We start from the raw sequence: 19,566 nt of genomic DNA on the forward strand, positions 1-19,566 counted from the left end.
ATGAGAAAGCTATAAGTAAAATTTAAAACAATTTTCATATAACTTTTTGTTATAATTTGTAAATAGCTTTTGGGCATAAACATGGTTTTTACTATGAAAATAATTTTTACATAATTTCTGATTATATAATAATTTGTACATAACATTTGACAATAATCGTATTAAATAAGATTTGTATATAGTTTGTGACTGTGATAAAGCAAAATAATTTATCACATAACTTATAATTATAATTTACAAATAATTTTTTGCCATAAAAATTATTTTTACATGGGTTTTAACTAAAAAATAATTTATACGTATGAATAAACATCGAACATAGTTTCTAATCACGACGAAGCAAAGTAATTTGTTTATATTTGTTGACTCTATATAACAAAATAAATACTATAATTTGTTTATATTTGTTGACTCTATATAACAAAATAAATACTAATAAAAATATATGACATCTGTTCAATATTAATCATTTCGAATTACGGATAGGAAATTGAGCAACTTGCATAGGAAATTGAGCAATTTGCATACATAACGTGTCACAAAATGAAAATAAATGAAAGTTAAGATATAAAAAAGGATAAAAAAATATATTAATTATTTTTTTTGTAATTAAAAATAATCTTAAAATTACTTTTTCAATTGAAATAATTTTTCTTGAGAAATCAAGGATATAATATATAATTTGAATTTCCAAAATGGAATTATTTCTAAATTTTGTGCAGTATTATGAAATAATAATAATAATACCAATGTGAGAGAAGGAATTGTAGAAAAACGGTTGCGTTCCGAATAACCAAACGCAGCCTAAAGGCTTTCCTTTTCCTTTTTCCTCCTCCGCTGGGGGTGTAACGAGAACAGAATCCGATAATCGGACCCGAAAATGGCGTTGCAGACTGGGGTTTCGGCCTCCAAAGTCCTGATCTTAGTCGGAGCAGGTTCACTTGCTCCTCGCCCCTCTCTTCATTTTCTCTGTAATTGCTGTTTGATCGGCGCGGTTTTGAAAGTTTTGGTCAATTGTTTGTTCCGTCCCTCTTCTTTGATTTGCTATGATTCTGCAATCTCAATTCCCGTTAAAATTTCCATTCTGACATGAAAATTGTGGTTCCGAATCACTCATATGTTCTTGTATTTATGTATGTATGAGTTAAAGCTGCATAACTATATGCATAATTGTGCAGAACTGTATTCTCATTTTCCCTTGATTTGCTATACCTGTGCAATCTCAAACCCTATTGAAATTTCTATTTTTTTTTCCATGAAAATTAGGCTTCAAAATTATATATAGATGCATGCTTGTGTATGTGTAATATGGTGATATAGGATGATGAAAGCTCCAAAATATATGTATAATTGTGGAAGCTACGTGGGGAATTAGGTAATCATGACACACAATTAATATCTTGTCCCAAACTTAACTGAATCTAGTTGTATGTGCTTGATTATGACTTGATATGTGCTTCATTTGATATCATCAAGCATGTAATGTAGATTTGTTTATTTATTTACTTATTATTATTATTATGGAAGGACTTTGTTTTACATTTGTAAGGTTTTCAAATGGTTTGGGCTTTCACCATACTGATATCTCTCTTTGCTTTCATTTTTCCTTTTCCTTGTAATACAGGTTTGACTGGTTCAGTTGTTTTGAGAAGTGGACGATTGTCTGATCTCATTTTCCAACTTCAGGAATTGCTAAAGGGCGTGAATGAAGTTGAGATCTCACCTCAAAAGTATGACACTGCACTTCTTGCAGCACAGGTATCACAAATTTCCTAGTGTCATTAGGTTGACTTCACCAGCAGTGAGATTGGATTTTTTTGAAAAGTGAAAGCTAAAATGAAAGAGTAGATTGCCATTTGTATTAAAAAACAGAACTGCTTCAAACAGATTCAAGGAAACTTGCTAAAATATACTGCAGAATATTTCAGTGAAAAGACTGTTTATGTTATTCAGAATCAAATTGTTGATAGAACCTAGACAACTTGAACCTGAAAATTAGTCATGCATTAGATAAACTTCTAACTGATGAGATGTGGGCATTACCTTTGAAGCTGAAAATTATTTAATAATGAATAAAGCTTCTAGGTAGGTATGTAAGGGTACAAACTTTGACAAATGTTTAATCCTCTCCTAACAACTTGAACTCATGACTATGATGGTGGGTTATATTGTTTACCATGTTTTATATACTAACTCTATCATTTTTGTTAAAGCTATTAGCCTAAGTTTTAATAAGCTTGATATACAATTTTTTGCCCATTATTTAACAATTTAAACTTTTGGGTTACATTTGTAATTTGATATTCAATCAAAACCTTGGTTTTCCAATGGTCTTGTATTCACACCTCCATCATTTTTTCCCATTTAGTAAACCACCAGATAAGCGGGACGAGGTCACATGTGAGGCTATTAGCTTAGAGTTTTAGGTCTAATGGTAGTTTTACATTTTTTATGTACAATAATTAACTCTCTCTCTCTCTCTTTCTCTCTCTCTTATGAGTAAATGAAATATATTTAGATTAGAGAATACTTAACAAAAAAAGGGTGCACAACCTTACACACATGAAGTATATGAAGAACACCAAAAGGAGAAAAAAAAAAGAAAAAAAAAAAAGGGAAAAACAACCAGAAAAAAAAAAGGTTTGCACACCCTAGCCTTGGCTTGAGCTGTTGACAAAGTACAAAATTGACAACTAAAATCCTCAGTCAGTCCTAAACTAATGAAAGAATGTCTTTACGGTAGATCTTTCAACAATTGGTCAGAGCGCTCTTCTGTCTAATTTCTGCTATTGCACTCACTCCAATGTGCTAAAAGAGACAAAAGAGGGGTCAGTCTTTATGCCTTCAAACATTACTTATCCATACCTTTAATATGCCACTCTAAAACAACTCTTTTGTTGTTTTTGGAAGCACCCACTGGAAGCCCAACAATAAAGGTAAGAGGTCCCAAAAAATTCAAGCTTTTACACAATAGATAAGGATTTTGTTTGCTAACTCGTCACTAGCCTTTAACAAATGCAAGCGACATTTGTTTACCGAAGACCAACCCGTTCAAATTAGTTGATCAACCATGAGAATCTTTTCCCAAATTGCTTCTTGGGTAACAAGCATGCCTTGATCACCCTATGTACTACCTTGAGGCCCACACCTCCTTTGTAGGGAACTTTACTGAGATGTTAGAAGATAAAGACTTAACAGGAAATTTTTTGCCTTTTCCACCATTTTACACTAACCCTCAACATTCCTGTGAAGTTATTGAGTGAATACAGAAATACACTCAAAAGAAGACTACCCACTATCTCTAATTCCTAATCATGACCTTTCCTCAGAAACATGGGCTTCAATTACTTTGCCCTTTCTCTATCTCTTCTCCATCACCTAAAGATTCACCATTCTCATATTTCTAGTAGAACCTTTTCTTGAAAAGGAAGGCAAGCAGTATTTCAAGGTAGACATATGCTGTTGAACAAAACTGCCTCTAGAATAGCTGACAAATTTGGTGAGATTTAAGGTGGTTGGAGCTCGGAAAAGGAGAGGCTTATGTTGTGGGTGGAAGACTATTGGATGTGGTTGGGGTGAGTTTTGGCATGTTGAAATACCAACTTTCCTAAAAACTTAAGCTTGCAAGATTTGGACCTACAATGTATTTGATGCACTTCAACACCCTCCTTCATGTGTAGCCTCTGTTTTTGGGCTTACATGTGAGCTTAATAAATTGGAGAAATAAACATGCAATGATGAGGTTTGAACACTTGACGTCCCATCAAACAAGGCTTTAACACCATGTTGAACAATCAATTTTCCTAAAAGCTTAACCTTGTAAAATTTGGGCTCACAATGCATATCATGCACTCAACATGGCAAAAGACAAATATTTTAGTAGGTAATGGCCTAAAAATCAAGTTCTTGTTTGATATGTGATGTGGCAACTATATGTTGAAAAATTGCTTCTCTTGTTCAATTTTACCTCCAATACAAATGCTAGTGTGGGGCAGCTTAGGATGGAGGGGGATGGGAGAGGGTGTTAGAGGTTTTTGAAGGAATTTGTCATGATCAGGAGATGGGGAAAATGGTAGGAGCACATTTATGCGCCAGCTTTCCAGGAATTCAGGGAAGGACAGAATGGGTTGGAAGGGGGTGAAGAATGAGATTTTCTCTATCAAGCCTTTTTTTCTTTCCTCAAGATTTGACATCTTTGAGAAATTTCTAGCTAAGCAGATTTGGCATTCTGGGGCACCATTAAAGTTTTGTTCCTTTGGGCAGGAAGTTGCTTGGGAGAAGATTTGATGATAGATTGGTTGATAGAGAGGGGCTAGACTTTAGGCAATGAGCTGTTTGTGTAGGGTCAAAGAGGAGCCTCTGGATCAAGTGTTGAAGGTTTTTTTACCAAAAAAACTTTTCTTGAATGGACTAAGTATCCCCCTGGGGGGGCCTAATTTTTCCCTTATGGAATTCACAGAGGCTTGGGTAATGTATAGGATGTGTGGGGTTTATTAGTTGTGGTTGTTCTCCTTCTCTTTATTATTTATTCATTTTATTTTTTTATTTTTTTGTGTGTTTTTTTTCTCTCTCTATATATATACTCTGGTGTACTGGGATTGCACCCTTTTTTTTTTGCTAGGCACTCTTTAATCCAAGTGTTCTGTTTGCCTACGGAGAAAAAAAAATCACTATATACCCTGGTGTGCTGGGATTGTACCCTCTTTTTTGCTAGGCACTCTTTAATCCAAGTTTTCTGTTTGCTTACAGAGAAAAAAATAAAAGAAATCAATCATGCCAAAACTTGGATTTCTGGCCATTCGCTACAGAGATGGAAGTCTTGGGCTAAAAAGTCTCCCAACTTTTCCTTTTACCTCTCTAAAGACCCACACCAAACACTGCCTCCACCTCCCTGATACTGCCATTAATTTCACCAAAATTTCCTGCTATTACTAGGTTTCACAGACTCTTCTACTCACTAGTAAACCTCCATAACCATCTTCAGAGTAAGGTTTGGTTTAAGTTTGAAAAACTTCTTATGGGAAACTGGAGAGGGGGCTTTTGATGAGAGTTGACCTTCCCCATTTAGACAAGTTGTACATATCTGATATAGTTGACCTTTGAAATAACTACTCCTGGAAATCCTTGCACACTGTTTTAAACTGAGGTATAAGAACATTTGTTAAGGATGCAGTTATATTGTTACTCATTTATGTTATTCATCTTAATGATGGTTGTGGATATTCATGGACATACTTTTATGTGCCCTCAGATTCGACAATTGGCACAAGAGATCAGGGAGTTGACTGTATCCAATCCTGTAACCTTTTTCAATGGAAATTCTGGCTCCAGTGGTATGTACATTTCTGTCGCGTTCTTTTTTTTTTTTTTTTCTAAATTTATTATCACATATAGGATTCAATGCTTGAGACCTTTTGGGAACTAGAGTAGTGGTTGTTCTTTATTAATTTTATTGTTGTTGTTCATTCTGCTGTATTTTTCTTGGGTTGTTTCATTATTCTCTTCTTTCTTTTATAACCTTGAATGGGAATATCAGTAATTCCTCTTTATGTACGTCTTTGGTTAATCCTACTTGCTGATACAAAAGCCATATTTCTGTTCTTTAGGAATGGAATTTCGTCAACTGGTCATTAATGGTATGCATAAAATTTATAGGTTTGGGATCTTTTAGGGAACACCTAGACTCTCCATAGGTAACTGGCGCTTTATTGTGAGAAATGAATAATACGTAAGAAAAAGGATCTAGAAAAAAAAATAGAAATAGAGACTTTGGCTTGACCCTCTGTCATTGTAGCATTATCTACTTGAATTAAGTCAATCCTCCTTAAGTTCATACTTTAGCAAAAAAAGAATGACTAAAATATTAAAAAAAAAAAAGGAAAAGAAAAAGAAAAGAAATGAAGGAGCCAATTACTGAGAATATTGAAAATTGGAACATATTATATCCTCTTCTGGGTTCCTCTTAAGCGGTAGTGGTGCCCTATTTGGCAAGGAAATCAACTTGAGAAGTACAATGGTAAATGACTGTCCACAGGAGGCTGCTGATGTTGCTTCATTCAGCCATTAAAATAAAAAAACAAAGTGCTACTTCAATTTTTTGCTGCTGTTTGATCAAAATGGATAGAGGATTGAAGATAATACAGCCTTCATTATATCTAATTTATGGCATAAAAGTAAGGTCACTGAAGTCTCAGTTTGAGGGAGAGTGGAGTGGAATGAGACAAAAGAAAAGGTAGGAGTAGGCATAATCCAGATATCAAGCAGTATTCTCCTTGGAACACCGTCATAACATGAAAAGACAAAAGGGGGAATCCATGTTGATATTATGTTTAACATTCATTATTCTTCTGAAGTTTTTATGTACCATGTGGTCAATGAAGTTTAAAAATATAGAAGTGTCATGTGTTTCCTGCTGTACACAGGGAGTTATGCTTCTTACATAATGCCAGCTGCTGCGCTTGGAGCAATGGGATATTGTTACATGTGGTGGAAGGCAAGATTCACCTATGACTTTAAAATCTATAGGCTTGTAGTGTAAATGCTGTTTGATTTGTTGTGGTCTTTGAAGTTTATTCATGGTTATATATCTTATTTATTTTATTATGTAGGGGTTGTCATTCTCTGATGTTATGTTTGTAACCAAGCATAATATGGCAAATGCTGTTGCAACTGTGTCAAAACAGTTAGAGCATGTATCTGAAGCAGTGGTGGTAAGTAGGATATATTGTGCTAATAACTTCATTCCCTGTGGAAATTCTATGGTTTATGCTATTTGCTGCACTTAATTCTGTTTTTTATACCAATTTCTGTAGTCAACTAAGCGGCATCTATCTAAAAGGCTGGAAAACTTGGACTGGAAGCTGGAGGAGCAGAAGGAAACATCTAAGCTTATTGCAAATGATGTAGGAACAGTTCCTTTTTTCTTTTTCTTTTTTTAATAAATTTAATTTTTATTTTTCAACTAGACGTATGTTATGAATAAGATCAGTTAAAGCACAGGATATGCTATCTACATGGATGAGAGGGTTGTATTATCATGCTTGATATAGTCTTTTTTTCTTTCATTCTTTCATCTTCCCCTTGGTTGCAGCATTAATCCCAGTACAGGGTCAATTTATTTCTTGTTCTAGTTACATCAACACTTTGTTATGATCTCTTATATATTCCTATCTCTTGCTTGGTTTAGTGATTGAGACCAACACACACAAAAAAGGTTGAATTAGAAATGATATTGTTTCAAAGGGGGAAGCCTACTTTGAAACTATATGATCTGGATGATATATTTATATTTCTTATGGTTTCTGATTTATTTTGGATAATTTTGAGAATGCTCTCATTATCAAATTATCAAGGAAATGTAAGCTTATACTATAAAATGCACTGCTCTGTGTATTTTGTTTGTTGAATCAATATCACCTGTAAATTCAAGAAGATAATGCAAATGGCACAAATTGCACCATGTTAACATGTGGATCTCAGCTACTATGTTTGCTTATATTGATTTGAAATTTGTTTCGTTGTAGGTGCATGAGGTGAAGTCAGATCTTTTTCAAATTGGGTTTGATGTTGAAATGATCCAACAAATGGTTTCTGGTTTGGTGAGCTGATTACAATTTTCATTTTTTTCTGGGATGGAAACTTGTGAGATAAATATTTATGCTGATCTTTTAACTGTCAATTAACTCAACAGGAAGGAAAGCTTGAACTTCTTGAAAGCAAGCAGGTAATATTTTAGTTTTTCTAAGTGAGATGAATGCTTACCATATGCTGTGTAATCTTTTAAGCTTCTGAAACAATTTTCTACTTCATTTTTTATCTACAGGATATGACTAATTCTGGTCTCTGGTATCTATGCCAAGCAGCTGCTGGAGGCATTAAAGATGGACTAAATGCTAAACTTTTTCAGGTCAAGTATTCTTATATGTTTGCAATATTTGTGCCTGTTTGGCTGAGATAAATGTTCCTGCAAAACCCAGTTGCAAATAAACCTTATTTAGGGAGATTCTCCATGACAGAAGTCAGCATGGACCATGGTTATGTGATTTCTTCACAATGAAGTAAAACTAACTGCTTCATTAAGGGGAGAGCTTGATGAGACATTTATGTCAAGACCAATCAAAGGGCAATTGTGGTTGGCCTGTCTTCCTAGTCACTCAGTTTGGTATCACAACTTAAGAGTTACTAGACTTATTCATTAAAGTATTGAAATGTCTAGAATGTCTAGTTCCATCTATATATGATGACAGTGTCAAACTAGATTAATTGATTCCATGATAAGAGGATATATTGGTGCTAAGAAGTTGACAATGCTTGTTAATTTTTTTTATGAACATAGTTTTGTTGTTGAAATATCTATTAGTTCCTGTCATCCAGAGTATTGAAATGTCTAGAATGATCATGATCATCAAAATTGGATCTAATCTTTGTTCATAAGATTCTATAGGTTAGGCATCAATTTTGGGGTGGTGCCACCTCCTGTACAAATTTGCCTCTATAGCCAAGTAATCAATTATAGCATGAATGGTGCTATAGCCAAGTGATCAATTATAGCATGAATGGTAGGTATCAGGATTCCAAATCCCTCTTCGTAAAGATATGCAGGATGAGCATTTAGATAGCATGAACTTTGACCAGTTCCTGATAGATTTTTTCCTTGTAATTAAACAGGATGTTGGTGATAGAATACCGGACCATTCAGCAGTGACGTACGAGAACTCACTCAAGGTACACTGGGTCTCATTTTCTAGATTTCCATCCTGTCTTCATTTCTCTAGTGAGCAGTGACATGATCCAACATTAATCTCAGGGGCTCCAATTCATTGCCGATACGAATGAGTCAAGCACAATAAAGAAATCTGGAATAAGTAGCAAGGAAACTAATCCTAATGATGGTCCTGTCAAAAAGATGTCGACTGTGAAAACAAGAATACATAGGGCTTATCCTGTTGGGATTTCTTTGACGCCCGGAAATCATGGGTTCTGAGTTGTGATTTTTATTTCATATATGATTGAGTTTGTGAGTAATCTCCTTCCCATTGATTCCAACAATGTGCACAGTTCTTTCTGACCAGTTGAGCCTGGTGACATTAGTATTTGTTTGAGGGCTGCTTTGATTTACTTCCCCTCTTTCGTGAAGAGAAATATGTGATCATGTGATACATTTTGTTGTAACTATAGTATTCAATACAAGATGTACTTGACATTCTAATGAAAACTTGTTTGAAGTTCTGTGGTGATGATATTGTTTTTCAGTACAAGCAGTTTCCATGGGCTTCATTTTAAACTATCAAGTTCAGCAAGGTGAGAGGAGTTGGGTCTACATGAAATGAAACCATATAATTTTCATAACGACATCCATTGTACTATGTTCAATTGGATTTTGGAGTGTGATATTGTAGTGGGGTTTTTGGACTAGACCATTTGGATTATAGGTTGGTAAAGATGCTAAAAATTATCATATAAGTATTTTGAAAAGTAGTATATAACATTCTTCTATCTTTCTCCATGGTGATTTAGAAGAGATACATATATATAAAAAAAAAAGGTTATAAAGAACTTGAAAAAGAACAATTTGTTGGTAAATTGAAAAAATTTGGTATATGGTTTGAGACTCCCCTTGAAAATGGTACATGTGATTTTATTAGTTTATGGAAGGGAAGAATTATATTAGAAGCCAATTTGATCATTCTGCTTATTTTAGAAAATTATCTGATGATAACTTTATTTACATGCTAATATATGTTGATTGAACACAAAAATATGAAAAAATTAAGGATTTTGGAGAGGCACGGAAAATTCTTGAAATGGAAATATCTAGTGAGGAATATTTACTAGTAGTGCTTCAGCACTTTGATATGACTTCTGTGACAAAGCCAACAAGTTCTTCTTTGGCACCTCATATGAAGCTTAGAGATGTCTCCTCACTCAGATGAAGAAATTGTGTACATGAATAATATTCCATATGCTAGCACCATACAAGTTTGATGTATGCCATGATTTGCACTAGACCCGATATTTCACATGTTGTCATTATGGTTATGGCTAGTAGGTATCGACATAATCTAAGGAATCTGCATAATCTAAGAAGTTTAACACAAACTATAGGCTTTGTGGATTCAGACTATGCAGGTGACCTTAATAAGCATTAGTCTACTATAGGTTATGTATTTAGATAATCAATTTTCTTGTTGGATTGGATTTTTTTATCCCCGTATAATTTTAGTAACAAATGCAAAATAGAAGAGTAAGCTTCATGTTATGTTGAAGGCAAAAAGTGACAATACAAACAATTCAGATTCATTAGGTTCACATTTGAATGCACAAAGATGAGGAAATAATTGGGCTATTCGGCTAAGCTTCCTAGGTTCAATATCCTGCTACAATGATCTGCCTCTAGTGTATGCATAGAAAAACAATCCAAATAGGTAACCAAAAAACAAAGCTAAGGAGATCTACCCTTGTTCTTCATGCTCTTAAGTGAAGTGGTTGTTGGTTCCTTTGTTTGCAGATATGCCTTCTTAAGAGCTGTAAACTTTGCTTCTAGGTCGTCGTAGTCCGGCAGTTTTGGATGGACATGGCTCAGATGATTGGGCTGTTGAAGTGGGAATGAATTAGACCGTAGAATATTGTCTGTGCAGTTATCTTGAGTCCGCTCTGGCGGCATTGTCATGGCCCTCAGGTAAGGGGACTGTGCCATTTTTGTCCAAGGACTGGTCATAGTGCCATTACAAGAACCTTGGCTGCCCAAATTATCAGACCTCCCTTCTACCCTTTCTGCTTTCTTGCTCTGCTTTTGGGGTTGTTGAACTGAATGAGCACCATCTAGTGTGGCGCCACTTTTGTGGTTCCTTCCATCCTTTTGAGGTAAAGAAGCCCTTTTCATTTCTGGGTTCTTTGGCTCTCCATCCTGAAAAAGGGTGGTCATTCTCTTTTGCTTCCCAGCAGGAACTTCCAACTTATCTTTACCGTCACTAGCACTGAAGTAACATGGATTCTCCAAGCTGCAATCAGCAGCCAATTCACAGTTGTGATTGCCTCTGCTGTATGATCTCAGTTGATCATATCTGCCTTCCCCAGTCACAAAGTTGCTTCCGACTCCTTCGCAGCAAGCATTCTTTATAATCTTCTTCTGATGTTTTCTCTGGTCATGATATCTATGACCGTGATCTGGAGAACTATTGAATGATCCATCATAATAGACCTCATACTCCATATCCTTAATGTTTTGATTCTCTTGATGCATTGATCTCTTCCTCAATTTTTTCCTGACTGCTTTCTCAGTCTTTCTTGATCTCCCTGAACCTTCCTTGTTCCAAGAATCATACTGTTCTATAGAACTTTCATTATGATCAGCTTCAAATATCTCTCCCTTGGGTAGACGGAATGAATTGAACATAAAAAGTCTTTGGTCCTGGAAGCTGCTGTCTTTTGTCCTGGGAGATTGAAACTCTTCTATGTCATCAAGGTAAACCACTTCTTCCTCAGGAAACTGATATGAACTTTCAGATGAAGATTTTGCATCCACCCTTTCTTTCTCCTGCTCCAAAGCTGCTGCATCAATGCTGCAATGACTCCTAATTGAAAATGGGGAATATGGCTGGGGAAAATTCTCTACTTTCTCTGCCTTTTTATGCATCTGGGACTCTGATTTTCTTGGGAAAAAATGTGAAACTACTGAGCTGCTGGAAGTGCTACATGAAATACCAGAATCTTGGTATGAGTGGCATTGTCCAGACATGATTTTCTTCTTGTTTGTTGATGAATCAACGAATATGGATTTCCCATCCATCTCTTTGACATTTGAGGCTTGAATTTCATATTCTTTCATCTGTAATTGCGTGGAAAAATGATCAGACATTTGTCTTCAACATAGTGATAGAATAAAAATAAACATCACCTGTTGTTGTTGCAGTTCAGAACCGTATTCAAGTGCCAAAGGCAGCTGTTGGAGGGAGTTACTCCTAGCTATTTCATCAACCAATCTGTGCTTCATATCATCCGAAACTGACTTTATAGATAGATTCTCTTTTACCTGTGCTTCATCTATTCAAATTAGTAAATCATGAATGAGACCTTACAGAAGAAACCACAAATTAAAATTCACAAACCTGACAGTTCACTAGATTGCCCGGATACAATTCAACAGCTGACATAGCAAATCTCTGACCATACCGCTCTCCAAAGAGCTTCCTAATGGCCCGAAGCTCGGGTAAATCCCCACATCTTGCAGAGGCAAATATAAGACTTGAAATTGCTTCATTGATATCATTCGGACAGTCCCTGAAACCACCAAATTATAACACAGTGTAGCCAAATGCATAAGCTGAGAGGGAAACTAGTTTTTTGTCAGTCTGTAATCCATACTTGTGTCTGCGAATATAGGAAAGGTTGATGGTGATGAATTCACAGAAATGATCCAACAATTCATACACTGCCACTATGCTTTCATCCTTAAAAAGCTGCTCAGCCTAAAAGAAAAATAAAAAAATAAAAAAATAAAATCAGTTAATCACAAGGCTATAGGAAACAAAAAATGAAACTTAGACAAGATCCTAATAAAGAGAGAGTTCATTCTCTCCATATAATATTTTACTTCTATCACAAATTCCTCAACAGAGCTCTCTGGTTTTCCAGCATCCCAGAGAAGAAAACTAGCTCCTCAAAGGGCCTAATTTAGAATTCCCAAGTAAAATAACCATCAAAAATCAAAATCTACTCTAAAACAATTCAACAATTAACAAAAACAACAGAGTCCACAGCAATGGAGGAGTTTAATTAAATCATGGGCCTTTTTTTTTCTCTGAAAGGAGCATACACGTTTGAATGCAACATCTTGATGGCCATTTTTGAGGAGCTCAGCCACATCTTCGCGCAACTGCCTCACAATACAACATCTCTTGTTCTTAAGCAGCTTGAGACGGCATTGGACACGCATAATCAGTTTCTTACTGCAACAATTTAACCAACACACAGAGCTTATATCAGCCAAAAACAATCCTTGAATGCAAGTATGCGACAACCCCATAAGTTTTTTTTGGATTGTTTACCATTTTGAAGCCTTTCTCCACCCAAACAAGATGTCAAACATGATGAGAATTACACACTGCTTGTTGGGTCAAAGAAAGAAGAAGATATCAGGAAAACATAGTGACGGTAGTGGTGAAGGTAGATAGAGAAAAGACATTTAACATGAATGCAGCTGAAGAATAAGGAAAGAATGAGATGATGGAGAAGAGCCCGTGAAGCACCATGACAGTTGGGTTAATCTTGAGAGGGCGTTAATAAAAGCAGGAGAAGTGGGTTTGAAAAAGAGAGGGAGAAAGAGAGAGAGAGAGACAGAGACGGTTCTGGTTTTGCCTAAGAAACTGCTCCACTACCTGGCTGTTGGGACACCTGTAGTGGGGTTGAATTTTGACAAAAAAAAAAAAAAAAAAATTAATTATTACAGAATTAAGGATATTTTTTCATAATTGTATTCAAATTTTAAGTTTTTTAAAACTTATAAATGAATGTAAAATGGAATTGACGATGAATGATCTAAAATATAATATTTTGTTATTTTCTTTGGCAGTTTTTCTATATGTTTCCTTAATACACACGACACTGACACAACCATGATCATCTTGTTTTTGAAATATTAAGAAAACGGTTTTAGAAAACAAAAACAAAGAAAATGTAGCGAGGTTGTTGGGGTTGCAGTCAAAGGAACTGGTAATCAAACCCACCCTCCTTCTCAGTGTAGATAAATTTGGGGCTGGTGACCAACTCATGGCATGCTAATGTGCAGAGCCCAAGTGGGGTCTTTGCTTAGGCATGGAGGAAAGCGCAGGGGCCTAATGATGGTGCCCATGGACACAGCGTGACTCCCAAATTATTTTCATATTCTTTTTTGTTCTTGAACTGATATTGACAACATGCCACCATCAATTCACAATCACCCACTTCATGTGCCCATGGATAAGTTCGTTCATTTTATAAAAATATAACTTTTTCTTTTCTAAAAATTCTGTGGGTTCAGATAAGTGGTTTTTTTTTAGATGCTGAAAATTTATGCTGTTTTAGGATTTGAAGTGATGATGAGCTACAGACCCATGTCATTTTAGTGATCAATCTTGGTTTTTCTCCTTCAGATTGATGGTACTAGTTTAATTTAAGGAAGCACTTTACTTGTTTGTTATAATGCTTGTGAGAATTGAATTCATTTTTGTAGTTGCCTTGTGTATTTTAGTATTTAAGATGTTGCCAATGAGAAGACATTTCCTTTTTCTTACCCACAGAGTCGAGAGTACTTGTCTAAGCCTAACTGCAAATTTTTTATTATGTTTTTGCCAGTTGTTATACACCTGATTATAGTTATCTTTTGTGCATAATCATTAGAAGGGTTGTTATAAAAAAACTAGGTGAGAATTGTGTATTCATTCGCTCAGAGGATGTTTCCAAGGTTTTTCTTGGTTTTGTCATTGACTGAATGTCAATCAAATTGGTCTAAATTTGTAAGAAAGTGCAGTGAGTGGTAAAGAAGTTGATAGAATTAATCAATAGATTAAACCAACCCCAATTTCTACCCCATATACCTTTGACTCAACCAAGTACAGTTGCTTGATGTAAACATGTTCAGGTTGGCTGTCTAGGCAAATGGGTAGGTTTGAGCAACTCAAATCCAACCCAAACTGTTTGGATTAGGTTCCAATTCCATCTATCCAAACCCAAAATCATTCTCAATTAAGTTTCATTATTTAATATATTCTTTTTTTAATGTTTTAAGTTACTTTATATTTTAGTTTTTTGAAGATGAACAATTTGGCAGGTTGCTTTTGGTTTGATCTCCAATACATGCATCGGGTTTGGTTTAGATTTTTCAGCAGTATTGATGCTTTCTGAATTTGCTTGAATCTGATCATTGCATGTTGAGATTTGGACTTTAGACAGAGTTTATATCCATAGAGTTTAGATCATAGGTTTATTGTCAATTTTTTTATTATCTGGAACCTACACAACAGAAGCTCTAAATAGAACTTGGCCGGGGGCATGGTTACTAATGTGTGAATCATTGCTTATTTCAGCTGCATAATTGTGTTTTGTTTTTATGGTTCTATCTCTATGATTGTTTTCCTGCAAAATCAAATGTGACCTGGAGTCAGGCAGTGGAACTAAAGTGTTGGTTTTGATATTGATAATGCTGAGAGCAATGACAAATCTCTGTCTATTACTATAACTTCGGTACACTACATTTTGTTGAGTTATACACTCATACAGAAGTGGTACCTGGAAAACAGTTGTTGCTCTTCATTTTAACCCAATCAAATGGTCCTGATTTTGGTGAATTATATTGCCCAAGGATGAGATATAGCAATGTACTACTATCTCGATGGAGAATGTGTCACTTATGTTCAGGCTCATTCTCTATTTCTTGAGCTAATTCTTTGGTCAAATTGTCAGCTCGATCATCCTGTCCACCTGCAAAGGTATAGACCCGAAACGCGAGCTGAAATGCCTTCCAAAGCATCTTTGCACATGCTTTTGTCATGCCTTTAGTTTTGGACCCAGTTTCTGCATTGGCTGCTGCCTTTGCTTGTCTTCGTTCCTGGAACAAGCCAAAAGAGTTGATAAAGATTCAAGTGTTGTTCTAAGTAAGTTGCAAAGTCAGCAAAAAGTCATATTTCAATCATTCTTACCTGAAGTGCCAGCTCCATGCAGCTGGAAGAGACATCTACCATAGATTCCTTGATTCGCATCAAAATGTTGAAGTCAAAATGAATATTGTGACTTTGAAACCGCTTAGACTCTTCATCTTTGGTTCGTTCCAGTGCATCTAGTTCCCGTTTGATCTGTTTGCAATTTTTTCCTTTTGGGTTAATCATAAAAGAGTTTGATGGTGAGGAAAAGTTCCCAAAGCTTGTTTCTCCATCAAGTATGAAAATTTCACCTTGTTGAAGTAGGACTCAACCTTGTCAAGGAGCTGTCTCAGAGGTGGCGCTACTTTCCAGTTCTGCAGGTCTGTAGCTATTCCTCTCAATTTCAAATACAGAGCTGCTGCCATCCTTAATGTTTCCAGCTTCTTCATTGGAAAATCTTCAAACCTTGCCAGCACCTGCATTCAAGGAATTGATGATTGTAGGTTGGAAGAGCTAAATAATAAAAATTGAATTGAACTCAAGTGAAGTTCACCTGGGTCTCATCAGTCAATTCCTCTAGATGTTGCTCCACATGTTTCTGGAATTTAAGTAACTCATCCATGTCCTTTGTTTGGAAGGAGCTAATAGCAACTTTTATTTCCATGATTACTTTTCCATGCTTTTGAACATCCTCCTCAATCTGTTGAAAATATGCTGATCTGAGACACCAAAAGAAATAAATTAAATGATAAGTCTATATGGCAATATCAAATGATGTGGTTGTGCATGGGAAAGTATAACCTCTTTGTCATCTCTGCTAATGCATCAGCCATTCCTTGTTTACCACCAGCAGAATCCCCAATGGCAGACGTTCTTCCCTGAGAGTTTTTTCCTTGTAAACTAGATCCTTCCACCTTTCCCTTAAGTGTCCGATACAAGTTGCCCATATGGGTCGATCGCTTCAATTTGTTATTTGCTTTCCTGGGGCGCAGTGCCTTTGCCACAGCAAGTGGTGGAGGAGGCGGTGGGGCAGCTCCCTTTGTCATTGGCATGGGTGCCAGTGGTGGTGGCACTGAACCTTTAGAAGGCAAAATGGGTGGTGGAGGTGGAGCTGTGGTTACATTTAAAGGCAAATTGGAAGGTGGTGATGGTGGCAATGGTGGTGCCGTTGCTTGTTCTTTTGCTCCAGGCATCATATTTGAAGTAAATTTTGAGGATACTGCTGCTACTGACACTGTTTGAGGTGGGCTAGATGGCATTGATGGTGGTGTCACTGCTTGTTCTTTTGCTTTAGCCATCCTATTTGAATTAAAGTTTGGAATTTTAGGCCTGGCGTTTATAGCTTTGGAATCTTGTAGTACCTCATTGGTTACTGTAGCTATTGATTTGTTGGCAATGTTCCCGGCTGCCTGAAGTCTGACTGGCGACAGAATTGGTGGGAAGTAAATCATGGAAATGCTTAGCTCTAAAGTTGGGCTATTTGGAGATGGGTAGGTGACTTTGTTGTCTGAATAGGATTCACCGAGAATATCCCCAATATTAGAGTCTTCTGTCCTTTCCTCATTGTTCCTCTTGTCTTCATCCATAATATCAAACATTTCTCTTGCTATTTTAATCATGTAATCGAGCTTTGCCAACACTCTTCTGCCTACAGTATGAAATATATATATATATATATATATATTACTCATCGTCAAATGATAGTTGCGGTTTGGGAACTTCATTACAGAAGAAAGAAATTATCTTACCAAGTTGCCCCAAACTGAAATTCTCCAAGCTTCCTTCTGCATCGCATCCAAAATCAGCTATCCACTTGTGATTATTGGCCCATGAGTCTCCAACAGATTTCAGAACATTGTAAAGGTGGACTAATCCCTACACATGGACAAGTTCTTTGGTTACTTTTCTGGTTCATGCACTTAGGAATGGAAAAACCATCAAGTATTTTAAGGCTAGGTCTTGGTAAATGGACCTGATACAAAGAAACTTCTTTCATATCTAAGGTCAGTGTGTGGGGTACAACAATGGGATAAAGCTTGTGAAGATCCTCCACAGTTCCTATCACCAGCTGCCAGAACATGTAAAACAGGAAAAGTTCAAGAAATGAAAATGCAGTTTCAGATCAGGAGCCTTTCTGGCACTACTATAAACAAGTAGAAGTATACCTCATTGATGGGACCAGCTTCATCATATGGAGGAAAGCCAATGATGTCTCTAAAGGTCATCACCTTCTTTCTCAGCTCCATCATCATCATCAAGTTTCCTGTCAACCCACATGACTCATCTATCATCATGCCTGCCACATTCTTCTGATTCTTGGTTAGATCTGCACTTCTTGCCTGCAACAGAAACTCTTTTCTAGTCAACATTGTTAATCTCTACTAAGATAAATCCATGGAAATTTTTACTCTTGAGGAAGCTAACTGCATATTGTCATACATATTCTCTGTTTTTCCAGAAATCCAATGAACAGTGTAGTAAAACTACATTTTTTTAGGTTGGAACATGATGCTTCTAATCATTTCCTAATTGCAAAGGAACTGATACATTATATGGCTTTAGAATCTTTCTCTGGCATTGATTTCCCTGGAAAGGAAGCCCAAGTAAATCATTTTGACATCATAATTGTGCTTTTTCAGTAATGCAGATAATATTGTTATAAATTACATAGCTCTGTGTTTATCAATAGGTAAATGTGTGTTTGCATGTCTGGTCATTTTTTGTAATGCAGAAATAACGTTGTAAATTACATAGCTATGGTTTTTTTTATTAATGAGTGAGTGATCGGTTTGATTCCATTATAGGGGGAGAGAAAATTTTGGCTTGATAAGGGAAGGTTCTTAACCATGCTCTGTATTTAGAGGATTTTTATATTTGAAATGCTTTCATGTACATGATTTTATATGCCATGTCAAAGGAGAAAAGAAGGGAGAACATGATGCCAACAACATTTTCCTTTCATATTCAAGATGACAAATTGTTCAGTTACAGGTAGTACCTGGAATACGCTCGAATTGCCTTTGGTTGGCAGTGCAGACACGCCTAGTAACCCAGATTCCATCCAAATCCCTAATGCTGCCTTTTAATCAAACTTTGCTGAGGAAGATGATGTCTGAATTCGAATCTCTTTACCATATACCTCTTGAGCCTTAGGCTGAAGGAATTGGAATACCGATATATTCTAATAAATGGCTGCTTGTGTTGTGCTTCTTAACAGGGAATTTACATATGTACTAGAGAGAAAGCCATTGAAGGTCCAAAGATGAGAAGAAGATGATTGAAAGGAATTGCAGGGACAAAGCCAAAGTTCAAGGAAAATGGAAGGTTCAAGAGAGACAAGAGCAGCAAGCAACAGCAGCAGCAGCAATGCCTCCGCTTCCTCCTCCTCCTCTGGAGGGCCAAACTGCAAGGGGAACCTCTCACCGGCTAGTTTTTTCTGCTTCTGGTTTGAACCTATAATGGCTAATTCATTCCTCTCCTTCAATTTAGGAATTGGTGGGTTGAAAGTCTGCCACTTGTTTGTGAATTGGAAGCAAATTAACTGCTAACATGGCAATTTGTTTGTTTAATATCACAAACTCAGATTTATTTTTCACTTCCCACTTGATATTACATACTATTTTCTGCCCTGTTTTTACCAATTCTTTGATGCTAAAAATACAGATATACCAAGAGTCAAATCTTACACTAAATTTTGTAGTTTTTATTTTTTTCATTTAAATTTTTTGGTTTAAGGTAATATATTGAATAATTTCTTTGGTGGGGGTACATTTGTTTGATTGGAGTTTAAGTTACCCTGATTTAGAGATGGGCTATTTTTTTTATATTTCTATATTTTTATATTTTTTATTTTTGGGCTTGCTTCATAAGAGCTGTGTAGTCTAGGAGCAGTTTTATTACTTTAAATTGAGACATAAGTGGCTTAATATAATATTGGTAATTCACTAATGCA

The 19,566-nt window shown here is 36.0% G+C and overlaps 3 protein-coding genes and 1 long non-coding RNA gene across 5 annotated transcripts; 2 read left to right on the top strand and 2 right to left on the bottom strand.

Moving 5' to 3' along the window:
- The first annotated feature begins 706 nt into the window (after positions 1–706).
- On the top strand, positions 707–9,236 carry LOC100261969 (uncharacterized). 2 transcript variants are annotated; one of them, XM_002277259.5, is made up of 11 exons: positions 707–935; positions 1,625–1,758; positions 5,252–5,333; positions 6,423–6,493; positions 6,609–6,710; positions 6,813–6,902; positions 7,524–7,598; positions 7,691–7,723; positions 7,823–7,906; positions 8,668–8,724; positions 8,807–9,236. In XM_002277259.5, the coding sequence occupies exons 1-11, from the start codon at positions 881–883 to the stop codon at positions 8,981–8,983; spliced, it is 960 nt and encodes a 319-aa protein (XP_002277295.1). In that variant the 5' UTR covers positions 707–880; the 3' UTR covers positions 8,984–9,236. The 2 variants fall into 2 exon arrangements, 1 of the variants encoding a protein (XP_002277295.1); XR_009467034.1 differs by lacking the exon at positions 8,807–9,236 and adding an exon at positions 8,444–8,558 and having other exon boundaries at positions 761–935; positions 8,668–8,730.
- A 1,002-nt stretch (positions 9,237–10,238) lies between these two features.
- On the bottom strand, positions 10,239–13,339 carry LOC104880874 (uncharacterized). The gene is made up of 6 exons (XM_019223736.2): positions 13,047–13,339; positions 12,815–12,947; positions 12,364–12,467; positions 12,108–12,279; positions 11,897–12,031; positions 10,239–11,827 (listed from the first exon to the last, which is right to left on the bottom strand). Exons 1-6 carry the CDS (start codon positions 13,085–13,087, stop codon positions 10,442–10,444), a joined length of 1,971 nt encoding a protein of 656 aa, XP_019079281.1. The 5' UTR covers positions 13,088–13,339; the 3' UTR covers positions 10,239–10,441.
- Positions 13,340–15,144: 1,805 nt separating this feature from the next.
- LOC100255089 (uncharacterized protein At4g04980) lies at positions 15,145–18,724 on the bottom strand. The gene is made up of 9 exons (XM_002272072.5): positions 18,613–18,724; positions 17,780–17,953; positions 17,587–17,682; positions 17,363–17,489; positions 16,416–17,262; positions 16,168–16,333; positions 15,926–16,090; positions 15,675–15,827; positions 15,145–15,583 (listed from the first exon to the last, which is right to left on the bottom strand). Exons 1-9 carry the CDS (start codon positions 18,673–18,675, stop codon positions 15,380–15,382), a joined length of 1,995 nt encoding a protein of 664 aa, XP_002272108.3. The 5' UTR covers positions 18,676–18,724; the 3' UTR covers positions 15,145–15,379.
- On the top strand, positions 18,634–19,209 carry LOC104880873 (uncharacterized). Its single transcript, XR_009467035.1, has 2 exons — positions 18,634–18,724; positions 18,832–19,209. It is a non-coding gene; the product is annotated as an uncharacterized LOC104880873 (long non-coding RNA).
- Positions 19,210–19,566: the final 357 nt, after the last annotated feature.

Source organism: Vitis vinifera, chromosome 12 (assembly GCF_030704535.1).
Source record: "Vitis vinifera cultivar Pinot Noir 40024 chromosome 12, ASM3070453v1".
NCBI classification, from domain to species: domain Eukaryota; kingdom Viridiplantae; phylum Streptophyta; class Magnoliopsida; order Vitales; family Vitaceae; genus Vitis; species Vitis vinifera.